Consider the following 19539-nt stretch of genomic DNA (forward strand, 5'->3'; position numbering starts at 1 on the left):
CCCAACAACCCCCATAGTGTTCGAGTACCTCCGACCTACCTCGCCCCAGGAGCTCAAAGCCCTACTCATTCTGACCTTCTGAGGCTCACTGACGGCATTGAGTCCCCGAACAGAGCTATGGACGAGTCCAATGGTCTCGCTACCGGTGCACCGCAGTGAAGTGGCCGGAGTCGCTATAAAAGGCTCAAGACCGCTCGAGCTACAAAAACTTCGTGGGGGAGATAGAGAGAAGTTAGAGAAGCTTGTGCCTACGCCGCCAATTCCGATTGAGGAAGAGGACGAGGAACGAGGAGCTTCAGATCGAAGGGGGTGGAGGAGGCATTTCCGGCTTGTCGGCCTCCAACTCCGAATTGGGCGAAAGTGAGAGATTAGGGCTTGAATCAGATTTGGGAGATAGAGAGAAATTAGAGAAGCTTGTGCCTAAGCCACCGATTCTGATCGAGGAAGAGGACAAGGAAGGAGATGGCATGATGTGGAGATTCAGATCGAATGGAGGTGGAGGTGGTCGTCGAGAGAGAGAGAGAGAGAGAGAGAGAGAGAGAGAGAGAGAGAGAGAGAGAGAGAGAGAGAGAGAGAGAGAGAGAGAGAGAAGAAAATAAAAATTAAGAAAAGAGAGAAAAAAAATTAGAAAAATTGGAAATATCTATTTTGCCCTCTTTGTAGGGTTTAAAATCTGAAAAGTAGGCCCCTATGTTGGCTCCAAGTCAGCATGTGACGTCATGTTTCAAGCCAAATTCAAATTTTGGACTCGGGTGATGTTATTTGAGAGTATAGGGATCATCGTAATTGATTTTCAGAAATAGGGACAAATCTGATTTTAGGCCCAAAGTTCAGGGGAGTAAACTGAATTTAATCCTAAATTTTTCTTAAATAAATTGTAATTAAATGGGATGAGAGCCCATATAATTTACAATTTCGAAATCAATAGCATTAAATGTTTTTAAAAAATATCTCTTTGCTCCCACTTTTTAGTTCTTTTTTTTTTTCTTTTTTTTCATTCTAAAAATTATGATTAGTCAATTTATTATCTAATATAAAATATCACATGTATAAAATTTTGTAATTGTTAATGTGTTTGGCCATCTAATGACAACTTCGTAGTTCCGCCATTGTAGAGAAACTACTGATATAGCTTTGGTTGAATGTTCGACTCAAAATTTTATACTTGATCAATAGGGTGTTTGGTGGATGAGAAGCCAAATAATACAAAACCTATTTCTAAGCATCTATTTGAACTTTGAAGGGAACAATAATGAATCCTTATGGATTTCCCAATAACTAACACAAGTAATTAATATGGTCAATTATATATACTAATCAAATTAAATAGTAGCCTTAATGTAGTTAAATAATAGTGTATTTCATGGTTTTTTAGTTTAAGGATATTTTAGGTAATCTGGGTTGTGTATTTAGTAAAATGTTAGAATGATAAATTAAATGGTAAATGTATTGAGTAAGGAATGTGTATTAAGTAATTAGGGGTGTGTATTTAAAACTTTTCAAATAAAAAATGGTTAATGAATTTTTGTTAAAAATTTTAATAGATATAGTTTGACCAAGAGAAAATTCAATCAAGGGAGATGGTATAAGTATAAAAACTGAAGCTCAATACTATTTGGTCTAGTAGCATAAATCTCTCATTTGTATGTGAGAGGTCATGAGTTTGACTCATAAAGTCACAATAGACTAGTTGATTATGAGTTGTTTTACTTGATAAAAAAAAGTATAAAAAACTGAGGATAATTTATAACAATGCAAGGTTAGCATGATAGTTTTTTGGTGACTTCTATTCAAGAGGTCATGGGTTTGAGCAATAGTTAGGTCATTTGAAAATATTATTTTTGAGATTTCTAATAGTAAGACTCACTCATTCAATCATAAGTTGACACGTCACAAAAAAAAAAAAAAAAAAAAAAACCCACAAAGTCCATGTAAACTCCTAAGCTCACTAGGTATGTCATTTCATCTCCACGTCATAAAATATGGGCCCCATATGAGTCACGTCAGCAAGTTAACAGACTCACTTAACAGAAGACTAATAGATTTGACTTATTAGATCAAAATTGAGAGTGCAAATATGTTTCTGATGAAATTAAAAGAGCAGAGATTGAAGTGATTTTACCCCTAAAGTTCATTTTAGTAACCAGTATTTAACCCTTTTAAATATTGCTCTCATCTCTTTTTTCTTTTGGAAGAGCTACCGCTACGGTTTTTTTTTAGCGTTGGCTTCGTACACCTATCAACCGGCTTTGGTCTTCACGAGGGAGTTTTCCATGGACGACTCCAGTAGTTGTCTCCTCACTGGGTGCCATCCTCGAGTTGCCAGTTCCTCTTATCTAATAGTGTGCATTCTTTTAGTGTGTCGCTGATATTTCACCTGCAGTTGTTTAGTCTAGCGTTGCGATGAGGGATCGAGATCCACCCTCAGCAGATCATGGATTTTTCAAAATGGTTTTCAAGCATTTGTCGCTAATCTCTAGTTTTCTAGGTTGGTTGGCTAAATAATAATAGATGTAAATGGCATAAGCTTGCTATTAGTAAAGAAATATGTGGCCTAATATGATTTTTTTTGTCAACTAAAGTTCATTCAAGAAAACTAAAGGATACAAGAGAGAATAGCAATACAAGACAAAACTAGCTAGGAAAAAGGAAACTAACTAAGGTACAGCTGAAGCCATATTAGAAAGCAAAATATGTTGCAAGAAGGGAGGCGGTTGCGAAACCCACGTAGGTGGGCACACCTTCCTGTATGCCAAGGTAGTGATGTGGTCTGTAGCAGCATTGACCGTTTTGTTGGTCCAAGACCAGTTGAGGTTGTTAAAGAAGCAACCAAAGTACGGATATCAGAGACGATAGGGCTAGAGACCAATGAGAATGATGAGATGAGTGTGAAAGGACGTTGATTAGATTTTTAGAATTTGAAGCGATCATGATAGCGGTGAGAGAGAGATCCTAAGCATAGAGAAGAACCTCTCTACAGGCCAATGCTTTCGCAAGCAGTGGACAAGAGGTACAAACATACTTGGCCACACCATGGAGGAGTAAACCAGAGGGTCTCGAAAGGGAGTAGCAATCCCACCATTTAGTGATTTCATTACTCACAAAGCCCGCAAGATGTTGCGAGTCTCTTTCCTTTCTAAATTTTATACATAATAAAGTAGCGATTATAATTTAAAATTTATTGGCTTACGTCCATAGCGCATATGTTATATAAATCTAATATAGAAAATACATTAACCTATCTACAGGGTCATACTTGTTAATTACAAACTTAAGAAGTTTATTCTCATCTAAACTACGATAAAAAATAAAAAAAATATAAAAAAATCTGTCATTTTTTATGAACGGTAGGTGTTGTCCTGTAGGTGATGTTTATACATATAATGATGTAAGGTATAATTTTTTTTTTTTTAATAATAACTTGAGGGACAATTCCGTAAAAGGGGAAGCAAAACAGGGGTAGAATGGTCAAGATATTATTTATTTTGTTTGTCCTTTTGTGAATGGGTTTTAGTATAGTTATAATCAGTGTTTTCAAAGGCAACGCTGAGGTGATCCCGGGACACGCTCCAGTGTGAGGCGACAGTAAATTGCCTTGCAGGTCCAAATTAAGGCGTGCTACCTAAAAAGCGTTAGGGCTGCCTGTTTTTGCTTAAGGCAAGCTCTGATCCAGCCTGAACACAAGGAAGAAGATGAAGTCGTGGGTCCCCTTTTTTTCCTTCTTTTTTTTGCATCAAAACAGCTTTAGTTCTAAACGATCTCCTTTACACGACATCGTCTTTAACAATTAATTAAAGCAACAAAACGACCTCCTTTATAACCTCCTTTATACCTCTTTTTCTTTCTATTATTTAATAATCATTCTCTATTATTCAGCCAGCAAGGTCATTTGCCTTCGCTTTCACATTTGAAAACATTGGTTATAATGTGCCATGAAGCATCTACATTTATCTTGATGATACCAGGGGGAAATGGCTCCTAAGGTTGTAAGGATAAAGTTGAGGCGGTCATATTGATAATTTGATAGCGACTCAGCTTTCCGTTAACTTAAGAAAATTCAGAGAATGCCGGAGTCGCCCACAAGACCACAGCAAAAGGATCAGGTGGTTTGCGATGAAAAATACAATCACAACGATGCTTCTATAGCTGCCAAAGTAGGTAAGCCACTTCGGTATATTTCTGGGAAGCAAAAGATTCAGATTGCCAATCTGTGATGAGTTGACGAATCTAATCTTCCAACGTAGTGATGTGAGCAACAGGAACCTTATAGCTTAAGGGATGTATGAACCATGCTTTTGTGGCTGAAGAGCAGGTGAATGCAACATGGCTCAATAGTTTCTGGTTGTGAGTCACAGATAGGACAAATGGGGGATGCCGCAAAATGACGATTAGAGCTGGTAGCTATGAAATGCTTCACCTTGGGAGTAGCACGGATACCCCAAATGCATTTCCAAACTGTAGAATCTATTTGGAATGAGGTGTGAGGATGCCTGAAAGAAGGTTACTAGCAAGATGACGAAGATGATATCCGGACCAAAATAGAGAAAATTGGGACAGGTGATCTCCTCCCCAGAAACATCCACATATGCCACACAAACTCCACAGATTAATATACACAGATTCCAACTCAGTTGAGAAAGTCTCAGAAAGATAATACATTTGCTTTAGAAGGGAAAGCCTGAAACCCACATCCATTCCACCTAAACTAGGACCTCCTCTTACCTCTCAAGCCGCTATCAATCAACCTACATGTATGCCGATGCCAATCCAACTTTCCTACCCCATTTCCGGTTTGTGAACACCAGCGGAAGACCAGGCACAGTAACCCATTCCTATGTCACCCACATCATCGTAATCCGCTACCACCACTATTGAGATAATACCATAGCACTATACAAATGACCCTCATTCCTTCTCCTCTGATTATTAGAATTGGCAATAGAAACACCCAAAGCTAGCTCGAATAGTGATCTGGCCTGAGTGGGATCAGACCTTACTGATGGCCGCCACGAACCGATCCAGATCAACAAGGGTAGTATTCGATGAGGAGTCGCGCCACCAAAAATCAATATCATTGTTGTCAATGTCATCACTGTCATCGTCAACAAGGCGTTGCTGCCACCACACCATCATCCCGATGGCCAGCGTTGCTGCCAGCTGCTTCAAGACATCATCAATAGTAGCCATGGTTTGGATCTTTCAAAAAAGAAAAGGAAAAAAAGATTGGCAGGACTGCAGGAGACAAAGAAAAAGGGAGTAGACCGGAATGGAAGAAGAGATTTCTGATGATGTCTACTCTGATTTAGACACAGCAGCTAGGATAACGGCCAAAACGTCTCTCATTTTTAATGTAGCCAAAAAAATTCTAGGTTATGGTTTTTTGTTTAGCTTTGTTGTGCGTTTTGGCTTTTGCTCAATTTACATACCTTCCATCCTTCAGAGTGGTCAGGCTGCAAAACTACCCTAGAGTGATAGATTCCTCATGCAATCTTTAAAACTTTTTCCAAGTTTTGGTCAGATACTATTATGGAAACTAGTAAGTCTACTCGCAACTGTTTCCTCATGAATTCATAAGCATGATCATGTTTTAAAAATAAAATTCGCATTAGAATATCAATGCTATAACGGGGCAATCTTTCTTATTTGATAACATGCTACTGTGCGTAAATGGTCAGCTTATCAAGTAATACAAAATTGATATATGGAGGATACTTTCAAAGAAAGAATTAACTTGCATGAGTTGCTTCAAGATCATGTCACCATATGATCCATGAACTACTATAAAATACGAGAATGGACACAGTATGTGATCAAAAAGGTAGCAGCAGAGAGGAAAACCATTTACTTCTACAAATGTCATGTGTTGTATAAACGAAACCAAACAAATTCACTGCATAAGACTTTGAATGATTTGAAATTCACATTACAGTCATGGACATTATCTGACGAGCAAGACTTGGATCCTGGTTCAATAGCTCCCTCAAGTTGCTCTCCACCTCTCCAATCTGTTTCTCAATGTATTCCTTTGAGGTCTGTGGAAAGCACAGAAAATCAATTTACTTCCATCAAAGTCCAGACAAGAAAAAAAGCTTTATTGTCTTTTAAAATTTAGTAGTGTTGAATGTAGCCAAGAAACAATGTACAACGTGACATGGTCTTAAACTTCTTCTTCTTCTTTTTTTGTGAAAACCAAGTAGTTAATTTAAATCCTACATAAATGCAATCATGGAACAAGTAACAAGCTAGAGCAGTACAAAATCCTTAACCACAAAGAATTCAACGAAAAGAATCCCACAACCCCCACTTTCTTCCTCCAATATTTTTGTAATTTGTTGTTTCCACCTTAACTACACAGCACCCCACAAAAATTCCACCAGTTTTCTCTTCAACTTGCTTTCTCTCCCTCCACAAGCATTTACATGAACACAAAACCACAGTTTGGGATTCAACACATCATAACTCATGAACATGATATTGACTTGTGCATCACATTTATTGCTTGATTGGGTAAAGAGACTTACAGAAGGTTGGACAGAAATTTTGAACAAGAGGAGATATATGAAATACCATATTAGGAATTTACATATAGCATTGCACATATATACGTGTTGACATGGATTCATATTTAACTGGAAAGCTAACAAAAATGGGAAAACTTGCTTGAGCAGAGACTTAGTACATCACATAACTTCAAATGAGCATTCTACAGGAAGTCTCTAATGTGCACACAGACAAAGCTTTAGTTGCGAAAAAGCAGTTAAATAACCTCCACCTTTCTGAAAACAAAACATGATTTCACAACATGACCACGCTGTTAACCATTGACAAAATGTCTTGAAGGCACATGCTTTCGATAAAATTTATCATTTTATCCTAATTCCTGGTTCAGCCCTCCTATTCACTATTATTAAAGTAACATTTCAAGACGGTCAAAGCTTCATACAAAATCATTTTAAGATTCTTATAAGCAATATCACAACTCACAGGTTCAAGTGAAACCAAATTTAACAGCACAAAAGTAAACAAAAAAACAAAAAGTTGACATTCAGGACTAAGAGACATGTTAATGAGTTGGCAATCATAGGATACTAGAATATACAATCCTTCAATCTCAACTGAACAAAATTGGAACTTCAAATCAATTACATTCATCCATTTCAGTGGAAAACGATAAACAATATGATAATCCTTTTAACCGAATCAATATTTGTTGTCTGGCATTGCAGTAAGAGATACCACAAATTGCTCAAGTGGTTTACAGAATGCAAAGACAACCGTTCAAGAAAGAGATTCAGAATGCAAAAAAAAGTCTGTAAATGAGGGCAACAGGTGAATTAGCATGCGCTTTTCAAGTCCATGTACATATGGCCGCCTATTTCTGACATTATGAATAAGCAAATTTGATCCAGGATTGACATCTACACTAGCTGGTGGCATCTCCCAAAAGGGTAAATTAAAGATCGAAAGATGTACAAGAAAGGAGAGGAATACCTGTAGTGAGGCAATTGCGCTCTCACTATCCTTGAGCTTCTGCTCCTGTTCATTCACCAACACTGACTTGGGCTCTAAAACAAACCTGGCCACCATAAATAACAGAGTTTACCACACTATTTCATCTATGTAGAATACGAGGTACCTCATTAATCAACAAGTCCTGAAAACCATTTAATTTTAAGTAAGAGCAATCCAGAACTCACGTTCTTCCTGCAAAACAGATTAAATCCCAACAAAACCATCAAATTCAAATTCAAACACCCAAAAAAAAAAAAAGCAAAAGGGTTAATTTTATTAGGGAAAGATTAAAACTTGAGACTCTTTGTTGATTAAAACAACAAAACTGAAGTACCTATGGATTTGTAAGTATTGGCGTCATCAGGCAAAGGGCGAATTTCCTCTAGGGTTAGAAAAGCACGCTTCTTTTCTCCTTCTTTGTTTCGCATCTGGTTCTGCACCTGAAACCCATTTCAATTCTCCACTTATAAGTTTACGTTTTCACCATATTTTTGTATTCGTATTGAACTGGGTGAAAAAAAAAAAAAAAAAAAACCTGCTTGAGTTTGGCGGTGAGCTCGATCATGCGACCTTGAATCTCCATGAACGCCTGTAAAAGAGTGATTGTGGTCAATAGCTAGCAAGTAAAGAAATTGGAAAATCGAGAGAGAAAAAAGGGAGCTTACAGCTCTGTTGGCTTCGTCGGCCATTTTCAATCGAGTAGTTGCAGACCCTGCTGTGTGGGAAGAGGTTCTAGTCTGAAAAATTAGAGTCGTCAGTAGCGAGTAACTTGGTGCTTGACTACTTATTGGCTTCAGGGTTCCAATTTCATCCCTTAACACTCAAAATCATGTGCACTCATTAAATAGCCGTATCAAACACGTGACATGATCGTAGCTAATATAAAAATTATGTGTTATAGTACGTGTGTATGTGTTCGGAAGCGAACAAATTACACGTAATGATTCGTTTGTAAAACTTGATGTCTATTATTAAAAGAAATGGTATTTTAACTTGTTACTAATTACAGTACAAGAATTTTCGAAAAATTATAGATTCCGTAAAACTACAATAATGAATTAAACTCAAGATCTCCAACAACTTCATGCGATGCTGTCACACAGCTTGCTAAATATAAAAGATGAACATTATTCAACGTCATTGCATGTTAAAAAAATGAGTAAAAGTTTTTTTTTTTTTTTGATACGAAAAGACTATAAATTAAAAATAGATGTCTCTCTGGCATGCCGAGTTTACAATATCAAACATTAAGGCTCTTGAAACCTCAATAGGGACTCTATTTGTCCACACATTTCTACTAGTACAATTGTGGCCTAGATTAGCTAAGGCATCTGCTACAAAGGTTTTTTTTTCAGAAGATCTGCTACAAAGTTTGCTTCTCGAAAGATATGTTGAAAGCAAATTGAGTTAAAACTTGTAGCAATAGCTTGGTGTATAAAATGATGTAAAAGTTAAAATGTGTACCCAGAAGACAAACTTCGCCTTATTGACATCACCCAAATAATGCTGTAGAGAGATTTAAATAATATAGAGCAAACAAAAAACCCAATTGATAGAAGTAATGTTATAAAAAATAAATAAAAAACGTCTAGGCTGACTACCTTTTTTTTATGTTATAAAAAATAAATAAAAAACCACCGCCTGACGACCTTTTACATGATGAAAATAAAATTGTAATAGGTATTATAATGTTAAAGTTGCAGCAGTAGTTGCCTTAATGGTGTTTTCTGTTGTTCGTTTTCAGGTTTTTTTTTTTTAAATTTCTTTCAATTCTGATTTTGGAGATCTGGGAATTCTAGAATTCTTTGTAACCTAACCGGCTAACCCTAATGAATTTAGAAGCATTTATGTGACACTGATGCGATGAATTCGCTTGATCCGCTCTTATCCTCTATTGGTTCTACGTTTTCTCATGAACTAATCGAATCAGATCATCATTTCCTCATTTCAATTTCTCAATTTTACAACCCCCAATTTTGCTATAATCCATAAAAATAATTTCATTTTCGTAATACATGAATTGATTCTCCCTAAATGTCCTCAGTTAAGTGCCAATCGAGCTCCAACTCTGACAGATCTACAGTGGACAACAAGAAGAGGAAGAAGATGTTGTCCAATTACAAATTGGTCACGCGATCGCTGATGAAGAAGTAAAAGCATGTGTAGGTGTAATATCCCGAAAATTCGTTATTAATTTCTTAAAATTTCTGGGAATTAATAAAGTGTTCTTTAGTATAATTTCGTGGTTTGAGGGTGGAACGAAAGTGTTTCAGACAAATAATTACTTGAAACGTTTTATTTTCGAGTGGTCAAAGAGTTGACTTTTATTCATTGAGTTTCCCCAAAAACATCATTCACGAAAGTCATAGAGCATGTCGATACGAGTTCGTGGATATGTGGAACGCGAAAATCGAAGTTCTTATAAAGAAGTTATGCTATTTTGAAAAAGTTTCCATTTTAGTGTAAATAGGAAAAAATTTCCGAAAATACCAACTTTCCATTTTTGGAAAGTTTTCTATCTCCGGTCCCGACCCCAATTTCGCCCAGCTTACTTTCGATGGCGATTTCTCTCTCCTCCGGCCACCATTGGCCACGCTGCTTGTCCCATTCTCTTCGCCTCACTCCCCTATCCAACTCTGTGAAGTTTCATCACCTGGGTCAGGCTGTGCGGCGCTACAACGGCTGGAAGTAATGGAGGCGCTTCAATCTGCCATCTTGTCGGAACTCTCAATTTCGGCCACCATAATCGGCGATTCTTGGGGACTTTTGGAGTCCAGAGGACGTAAAAGCTTTCTTCCATGCAAGGTGGCTTGCAACGATTCAACTTATGGAGATCGAATTTTGAAAATTGAGAATCTAGGGTTCTTCAGATTTCAAATCTTCCGAGGTAAATTCCGGCCAAATGGCTTTTGATTTAGACTTTGTGCATGTTAAGAGAAAGAGTTTGGCATAGGTCTTGCCGCCCAATTCGGAGGTCAGAGGTGGCTCTGCCACTTTCTGTGGTGGCGTTTTTCGGCGGCTTCCGGCCACCTCAGGAGCAGTTTCTGCCCCTCATTGGGATCTACTCGTCGATACAAGCATTTCGATATATAGTTTATAATTTTGAAAATCGTATGAGCAAGTTATGATTTTTTAGGGTTTTTGGTTAGATCGGTTTTTGATCTGTAAGGATTCGACTGTCCTATCGACTTGTAGCTTTGGTATATTGATCGTAGAAGTATTTTGGAGACCTTGGGTGGTTTCAGATGAAGTTTTGCCTCGATTGGCATTACTTTCAAGGTTTTAGTTCAAACGAGGGTTCAAAGCTTAATCGCTTTTGATCCGTGTACTAAGTTGTGACATATATTACTTAGATGATTAGCAGAGCGTATTCAATACCTTATCTCTACTGTAAGAGAAGATGCAGCAGGATTTTGAGGTGAGTAAATCTTACGTGGTTCATTTACAAATGAATTTACTTATTGTTCGGAATTAATTGATCATTGTAAATCGTTTTCAGAAATGAATATTTGTTTTAAATGATATGAACTCGATCGACTACGGTTCATAGGACTGCTGTTCACATGTATAGAAAATAGATTTTAAGTATAAAAATGAGTTTCTCGATGTTTTTGTGATTGTGAACTATAGTTGGTATTAATGGCATTCATATGTGGATGACCGTGTGTGTGTGTATTTATACATTTACGTGACATATATATATATATATATGTTGATGGCGTGACATTGTGATATGAGTGAATTGTGATTTATTCAGAATATCGTTTTGAACTGTTACTTATTGTGTTGAATGAGTAGTCCAGTTCAGTAAAGTTTTGAGTCACATGAGACTTTAAATGTTTTCGGATCTACTGATTCAGGTCACAAGTAGTGACAGAGACAATTATTATCGTAGGTTTGAATCTCAGCAAGCTGACAGTCTACAATTGAGTTAGAGCTCTAGTCTGTCTACCATTGTATTGCATGAGAGTAACACAGGGGTTACATGAGGCCTTGGAATACGCGCTTTTAAAGAGAATTCGTGTGGGTTCTTTCTTTTATCGTCCATTGAGGGACTTGAGTTTTTTTATTTAATATGGAGTTGTTTTTGGATTGTTTTAATTACTCGTGAGTTGTTTGACTTCTTTATTTATTTCCTTTTCATTCTAATTGTTTGATTTTAAATGTAATCTCCTGAACTAAACTATACACAGGGATTACTATGGTTTTGGTTTGTTTACTATTGGTGATTTCCTAAACTAAATTCCTATGCATGGATTACCGGTTTTCATTTAAAATGATTTGAATTGTCACGGTTGTGACATGTGTGTTCCTAAAAAGAAAAAAGAAAAAAATTGTTGTTGGAATTAATCATTGTGTTGATTGTTGTCCTCGAGTTGGAAATGCATCTTTAGGGTTATTTAGGTTTACTCACACAAGCCCGGTGCACTATTCCATGGTGTAGGGGTTATTGTGCAAGTCGGAGTAATAGTCATCGAAGTTGAGGTTTGGTTGCTGTTGTAGTTTGGACGTTGAAGTGTACTTTAATTTTATTCTTCCGCTGTGTAGTGAGTGTGCTTATTTATTGAATTGTCATTCAATTTAATTTGTAAATTCTCTGTAAATTAATATGTGACTTTAAAAAAAGAGTCAGTATTGATGTTAGTGAGTTCAGTTTGCTTTATCACCTAATTTAAATAAAGAATTCTAAGTGTTTTTTTTGTGCTTGTTAAGTTATCGCGTTTCGGATTCAAAATATCTTTATTCTAAATTTGGGGTGTGACAATAGGAGCTGACAATGGAGATCAACCGGCTCCAAATCTCAAACAACTAAATTCAACAGAGCATCGACACTAAGAGCAAGTTCACCTATTGGATCACCAGGTCACCAGGGCAGGACACTATTCACTGCCACTGGACCTCTGTTTCCACTCGTTGGGGTCAAGATCACCAGTTAGTTACTGTTCATAGAATATTTTATTAATTTTTTTAGTGTAAATAAGAAATGTATGATGTAAATAAATACTATTGATGAACATTTTGGAAATCCAACCAAAGAAAATTTTATGAGTACAAAATGATATATCCACCGACCACTCAATTCCGACCACTTTTTTTTTTTTTTATAACTCCACTGACACTTTTATCACATGTACACCACCGACAATTTATTCATAGAAAATTTTGGTTATATTTTTTTTGTTACCATTGTAATCTAACGGTTACTCACTAGGCCAATAACGTAAATATACAACACTTTTTACACAACGATTTTTTTTTTTTGTTGTGTGATGAAGGAAAGTGAATCATACAACACATTTAAGAAACTTTCGTCATATAAGGTTGTTAAAATTCAAAAGTTCTTAGTTAGAAACTCATTGCACAATACTTATAAGAAAGGTCTGTTATGTGAATGGAAAAAAAATAAGAGGCACATTTCCCTCCTATTTCTGCTCAGACTTCCCTCCTCTATAGTACAACAGTCTATTTGTATCTGTTGTATGTGTAGCGTGCAAAATGTCATACAACAGTTTTTTACTTTGTGTTGTCTAAATGAGGAAGATATATTGGGAAGGTTTAGATGTATCCCAGAATGACATTCATTTCCCCCAAAGCGAACAAATTTTGATTGAAATGTAGGTTACATATATGTACTCCTACAACGTAATTACTTATTTGTGTTGTCTGAATGAAAAACGCCTATGCCTAGCACCAAAAATGATACTTTGATTGCACATAAGCGGGAATTTTCCCTCTTTGCTCCCTCAGCTCAATTTTAATATTTAGATAATCAGACAACATAACTTGATTTATGTGTTGTCTGAGTCACGGACACAAAATAAAAGAACCAAATGCGCGCCTTCGACAAATTAATTAGGGCTAGCTAGCTACCTTCTCTATTATGAGATTCTCTCACTCCCACATAAGGTTGTTTCACACTTCGATAAAAACTCTCCCTTTTCTTCATGCCAGCACCCAAACTCTCCCTCTTCAGAATTTCATTCGAGTCAAACAACCATCACTCACCCAATACTAAAATCAGTCTCTTTGAATCACCCATACTGAAATCGGTCTCTTGAATCACCCAATACTAAAGGGAAATCTTGGATTGGGAATCCAGGTCTTCAATTTCGAAACCCAATTAGGTCATTCTCTCTTTCTCGCTCGTCTTCTCCGGCACGACACCAACAACTTGTCTTCTTCCCTATAACAATCATCATTTCTCACTTCCTATCTCACCTTCTTCACCTCTACAACACAATGGAGGAGAGAGAAAGCACGCAGATGAGAAAGAATTCGAGGAGAGAGAAAACAGATCTAGGATTTCTCTCTCCCCCATTGCTAACGATGCGGGGTATGGGTAGAGCTCCTAGTGGCGGAACCTCTCTTTTCAATCATCAAGTTCTCTCTTGGCCTCACTGGTAACCTCTCTTTTCAATCTGTTTATTTTCGAATCTTTAAATCTGTGGGTTATTCTCTGGTTTTAAAGAAAGTGATTTAAATGGTTATTAGCATCCCCGCAGTGGCAGTAGGTTATTCTCTAACCTTTTCATTTCCCTTTTCTTGAATTAGGGTTTTTATTGTATGAGTCTTTTTCTTTTTGGTGGTTTCTTGAGATCTCTGTTTGTTAAATGTTAGATTAGTAATTGTGCTCTTGAATATAAAGAATTGGTTGGAGAGAGAAAGGGAAAGACGTTTGTGAATCTTGATATTGAACCCAAATTGGATTTGGTAGAAAAATTGTGGTTATTTGGTTTAAAATCATGACCTGTTTTGTTGGAATTGGATAGAAAAGTACAGTGGAACTATACAATTGCATTAATCTGTTTGTTTGGTGGCTTCTTGAAATCTCTGTTTTTAAATGTTCCCTTAGTATATTGGGCGTCAGAAAAGAAGCTTATGAGTCTTGAAATTGTAGCCAAATTGAATTTGGTAGAACTGTTGTAATTATTTGATTTTGTAATACTAAGCTGTTTAAGATTGGTGAATAAATGAACTGGTTTTGTTTTTATATTGATGCAGAGTTGCCCAGCCCATAGCTCCCGTCTTTTATTCCATCTCTTGTTATGTGTAAGAGGTAGAATTAGGTGTTTCTATGAAGCACTTGCTAACTTTTGAGTCTTTGGGATTAGTGGAATATATAATTTACTTTGTTTAGTAGTTTTATGTAATCACTACTACAATTATGGGCTTTAAGGACACCCTACAAGGACACATTTTTATTAAGGTGTCCTAACAACGTTACGAGGACGAGCCAAAAAAAAAAACAGGAGCTGCCCCCATTTTTTTCGGTTCAATTTTTGGCACTCCCCCTCTTTTTTTCCAGAAACATTTTTAGTTCCCTCCATCTCACTCTCTCATCCCCATTTGTACCTCGTCATATCAACCAAACCAAGAAGCTCAGATTCTTTAACTCTGGGTAAAACAAATTCACTCACCGCAGATGGGCAATTCTCTTTCATACTCGATCTGTCTATCACTTTTTGTTCCGCCCAGATCTGTATGCTTTTGGTTCAGGGTAACAGTTGTTGGCACCAGTTCATAACTCTCCGTTGGCTTGATTTCACTATTATTCTTAAATTAATGAAAGTTTGCCACTGCCTCTACATCCTTCTACTAAATCTGTTTTCCAATTGAAATGCTCTATTTCACCCAATCCCTTGTTTTCTCCCATAACCTCTCTCTCTCTCTCTCTCTCTCTCTCTCTCTCTCTCTCTCTCTCTCTCTCTCTCTCTCTCTCTCTCTCTCTCTCTCTCTCCGATCTCGATATCACCCACCAAATTGCGATTCGAAGAACTTGGTGGCCACTGGGTTGACCTTGATAAGTTTTTTTTTTGGGTATCTCAATTCAGTCTTTACTCTTGTCAAACCTGATTCAACGTCCGGGTTACTGGTATTGGGCTAATTCCTTTATGCTTTGTTGTTTTGCAGGCTGAGCATCTTGCCTAGTTTCATGCGTATGGCAAGGGCTTGAATCTTGCTAGAACTTTTCAGTTTCCAACATGGCGGATCTCAGCCCCAGGTGTGAGATCTCATTCTTGCAGACGTTCTTGTGCAGTGCCTTCGCTGCTTGTTTCACTGAGGTATCCATCGTCCTTCTCTTTATATCTAAATTTCAATTCTTTTTTGGTAGTTTTAGTTTATAGTTGTGAAATTTGCTTATCTGGGTTGTTTGATGATCATTTAGCTTAAATTTATGTACTTTTTAGCTTCATCAGTGCATTTTCTTACTTGGGTTATGCTGAATTTTGTGTTGAGCAATCCAGAGTTCGCATGATGTCAATACATTTTCGGTTTTATGGGTTTGTGTTCTAAATTAGTTGAAGTTAAACTTTAGGCCTGGTATGATGCATCAGGAAATTGCATAATGTGGATTTAAAGCCAATAAGGATGGTGATTTGTCTCTCTCATCTCTTTGATATACATGATTGTCTCTCTCATGTCTTTGTCTCTCTCCTCTCTCTGATCTGAATATGTTAGGTTAAACTGTTAGAGTCAAAATGTCTTGGCCAACATGATTTAGTCCAACTTAAGCAATTGAAGTACAATTTGCAGGGCGCCCTCAACTTCATGTATCTGTCTGTATTCGGAAGAATCACAGCTTGGTATATGACAGGAAATTTGTTATTTTGCAGTTCTGTACCATTAAGTTGGACACCGCTACAGTGCTAAAGGTGATGCAGTTGGTGCACCTAAGTAAAGGGGCTTATTGGGTACTATGGCTACCATTGCTAGAGAAGAAGGTTTAGCAGCACTTTGGAATGCTATAATTCCAGGGTTACAACGACAATGCATCTATAGAGGCTTAAGAATTGGCTTATATGATATTATTCTTTCGTAATACATCCTGAATTGCCTGTTTAATGCTTTCTTTGTGACACATTTTGTATATCCCTAAACTACTTGTTGAATAGGTCAAACTTTTCCTTGTTTGGTAGTGCTTTTGTTGGAGATATTCCTATATACCATAAAGTGCTTGCTGCACTATTAACTGGTTAGTACAACCGATATCCCGCTAACCTTAATTGCATCCAAGTGTTATCTTAATTCTATGCAAGTTTTTGGCAATTGTAAAGGTGTCGAAATTACTGTGTATATATTCCTTGCCTTCTGAATTGAAAACTGGAAAATTTAACTTCCTAAATTCATGACAAACTTTTACATCAACAGGTGCTCTAGCTATCGTAGTGGCTAATCCAACAGACCTTGTAAAGGTTCGACTCCAAGCTAAATGAAAATTGCCCAGCCCACTGGAGTTCCTAGGCATTACTCTGGAGTAAAGATGCCTATTTCACTATAGTGAGGCAGGTTAGTTTTCTTAGAGTAGAAGAATGTGCTTCTTTGCCCCTTTTTTTTGTTGTTAAATTTAGTAGATTATACAATTATCATCTTATTATGGCTTTCTTTGTAACTTTTATGTAAAGGATCCTTCTTGAGTGCAAAAAGGTGCCTTCCTCCTGGAGACATGTTTACCTTAAGAAAATTTTAGAGCAGAAAACCTTTTCCAAGAAAGTTGTATATTTATTAGCATGTTTTGTTTCTGGGACTTAGAAATTACATAGACATTCTAAATGCAGCCTTCCATAATGAGATTGTAATAACACAGTTGACTGTAAATAATGTCCATTTCGCTTTTGGATGGGTACTATGTTGTTTGCTAAACATTGTTAGCTGTAGGAGTAAGTGATTTGATTGTTTGTGAACTCTTAAATTTATCTTTGGGGTGATTTTGGCTGATGATTTTGATTTGCAGGTCTCTCCCTCAAAATTGACTAGCCTGGAATTAAGGCCACATGCTATTGAGAGTTGTTATCTGTCAAAATATCAGGTTGTTTATAGCTGATTTCATGTTATGCGTGTTTGTTTGTTTGATCAATTGAAACTTTTAGCTATGATAGAGTAAGGTGGGTTGTTTACATCTGCTGATTTCATGTTATATATGCTTATTTGTTTGTTTGATCAAATTGTATTATTTGTTTGTTATGCTTACACATATATTATAGCTCTGCTTCTCGTAGTGTACAAGGCTTGGTAATGTTACCTTGCAATGTTTTCTTCTATTTTAGCTTTAATTAGTTTGAATCATTCCTTCATAACCTTGAATTTTGCTTATTCTGTTTGCAGGTTTGGGAATATCTAGTGAAATGTTGCCTAAAGAGTCACTAAGTGATCAAGCATGGAATACCAAGCAATGAAGCAAAATATATTTTCTTTCATCATGTAAATTCAGCTAGCTAGGAAACTTTATAGCAATGACATGTTACTTGGATTCAATATTTGGTGGATATATTGGAATTTTATTGATGTATCACATTGCTTTTGGTGTAAATATTAATCATTGTTCATTGGATAATGATTTCAAGCACTAATATAGTAAACTTCACACAATTAGTCACTGTTCATTAGGTAAAATGGAGCATTATTATCAATGCACAAAATCCAGAAAAGACGATTATCATACAACAGAATTTCTAATGTTAATAATGTTGTCTGAAGTAACAATTTGGATGTTCACACAATGAATCCTTATATAACATGCAACGGTTCTAACAAACATACGTTGTCTGATTTACAATCACACAACTGTAATAACTAGAATACGTTATCTAAAACTAACACACAACAATAAAATTTCCAAAAGTGAAGTGTGAGGATAACTCATACAACAGAGAAAATAAAATGCTGTTGTCTGATTCGCCTTTCATACAACGGCTCGAAAACAACTTTCGTTGTGTGAATGATGCCAATGACATGTGCAGCATGACTGCACGGCAACTGTGGCTGCCATTTGCCGAGAGAAGGCACAACAGTTTTAACCAAATAAGTGTTGACTGTTTGTGATTCACACAACGGGTTTCCACCGTTGTGCCATTTTTCATCACACAACGGAGATTGTCCAAATCACACAACGAATTTGGTCCGTTGTCTGTTCGCTTTTTTGGCCTAGTGACTAATTACAATATATATATATATATATATATATATATATATATATATATATTAACCTTATCTAACTCTTTAATCATTCACCATTAGATCCCATTCATAATTAAAACCAATGGTCAAGATTTGTGGACTGTTGGCTTCACATTTTCAAGGCTTCCAATGGCTACAGGCCACGTCACCCACCCACATGCCACAACCTGACTTTTCCCCACTGCCACGCGTTGCAGCCTTGTCTCCACTAGAAGACAAGCGACTGGCATGCACTCCACCCTCCTAGCGCGTCTCCCCTCAGCTTCTCTTTTTGGGCCAGCTGGAGGCTTGGGTCACGGGCTCGGGCAGCATGGTGACTGAGCTGCTGTCCTGGGTCTTCCACTGTTCTCTTGCCGCAAGCCCGGTGGAAGGAGCAATTTCACAATTTTGGTGACTTGGGTCACCGTTTGACATGGTGCTCGGGCATAAGGGCTGCCAGTGAACTTGCTCTAAGGACAAATAAGCCTACAACGAGGTGGAGGCTTGAAACCAATGTTTTAAAAAATACCTAGCGCCCAAGCCCAAACGCCTAGACTGCCTAGACAATGATTGATGAGTCAAACGCTTACAGCCATTGCCTAGCCTATAATCAGATCGGTGCCCCAGTGACCAACACCTAGGCAGATGCCTAGAACGTACCGTTTGTTAGAACAGTGGATAACTGGATATGAGTATTGAGATTGAAAAGAATCCTTCTTTACTGATATTTTAGAATAAGAATACCTTACTAACGAAATATGCCAGTCTAATCACCTCCTAATCCTATCACATCCCTTGATGACCTGCCCGTCATAACCATTGAACTCATCCCTTCGATGTGTTATGTCTACAACCTCGATTATCTATAATTTTAGATTCAGAACTTTACTCCCTAAGTCCTTATGAAAATGACTCATTAATATTCTAATAATCATGTTCTTGGACGTATTAACTCATTATATACCATGGTTATTATTGCCGATCACCATATTTCTTATCGTAAATTTAAAATTTTAAACAAAAAAGTCACTCTCATGTCAGCTGTCTATACTCCCCCCAATCCACCGTATTCAGTTTCTCAAAACAGAATCT

The 19539-nt window shown here is 37.0% G+C and overlaps 1 protein-coding gene and 1 pseudogene across 1 annotated transcript; one reads left to right on the top strand and one right to left on the bottom strand.

Annotated features, from left to right (window-relative positions):
* Positions 1 to 5715: 5715 nt before the first annotated feature.
* On the bottom strand, positions 5716 to 8332 carry LOC112198051 (prefoldin subunit 1). Its single transcript, XM_024339065.2, has 6 exons — positions 8178 to 8332; positions 8048 to 8101; positions 7847 to 7952; positions 7698 to 7704; positions 7492 to 7576; positions 5716 to 6032 (listed from the first exon to the last, which is right to left on the bottom strand). The coding sequence occupies exons 1-6, from the start codon at positions 8199 to 8201 to the stop codon at positions 5919 to 5921; spliced, it is 390 nt and encodes a 129-aa protein (XP_024194833.1). The 5' UTR covers positions 8202 to 8332; the 3' UTR covers positions 5716 to 5918.
* A 5448-nt stretch (positions 8333 to 13780) lies between these two features.
* On the top strand, positions 13781 to 17794 carry LOC112197279 (annotated as a pseudogene).
* The last annotated feature ends 1745 nt before the right edge of the window (positions 17795 to 19539 follow it).

Source organism: Rosa chinensis, chromosome 4 (genome assembly GCF_002994745.2).
Source record: "Rosa chinensis cultivar Old Blush chromosome 4, RchiOBHm-V2, whole genome shotgun sequence".
Lineage (NCBI taxonomy): Eukaryota > Viridiplantae > Streptophyta > Magnoliopsida > Rosales > Rosaceae > Rosa > Rosa chinensis.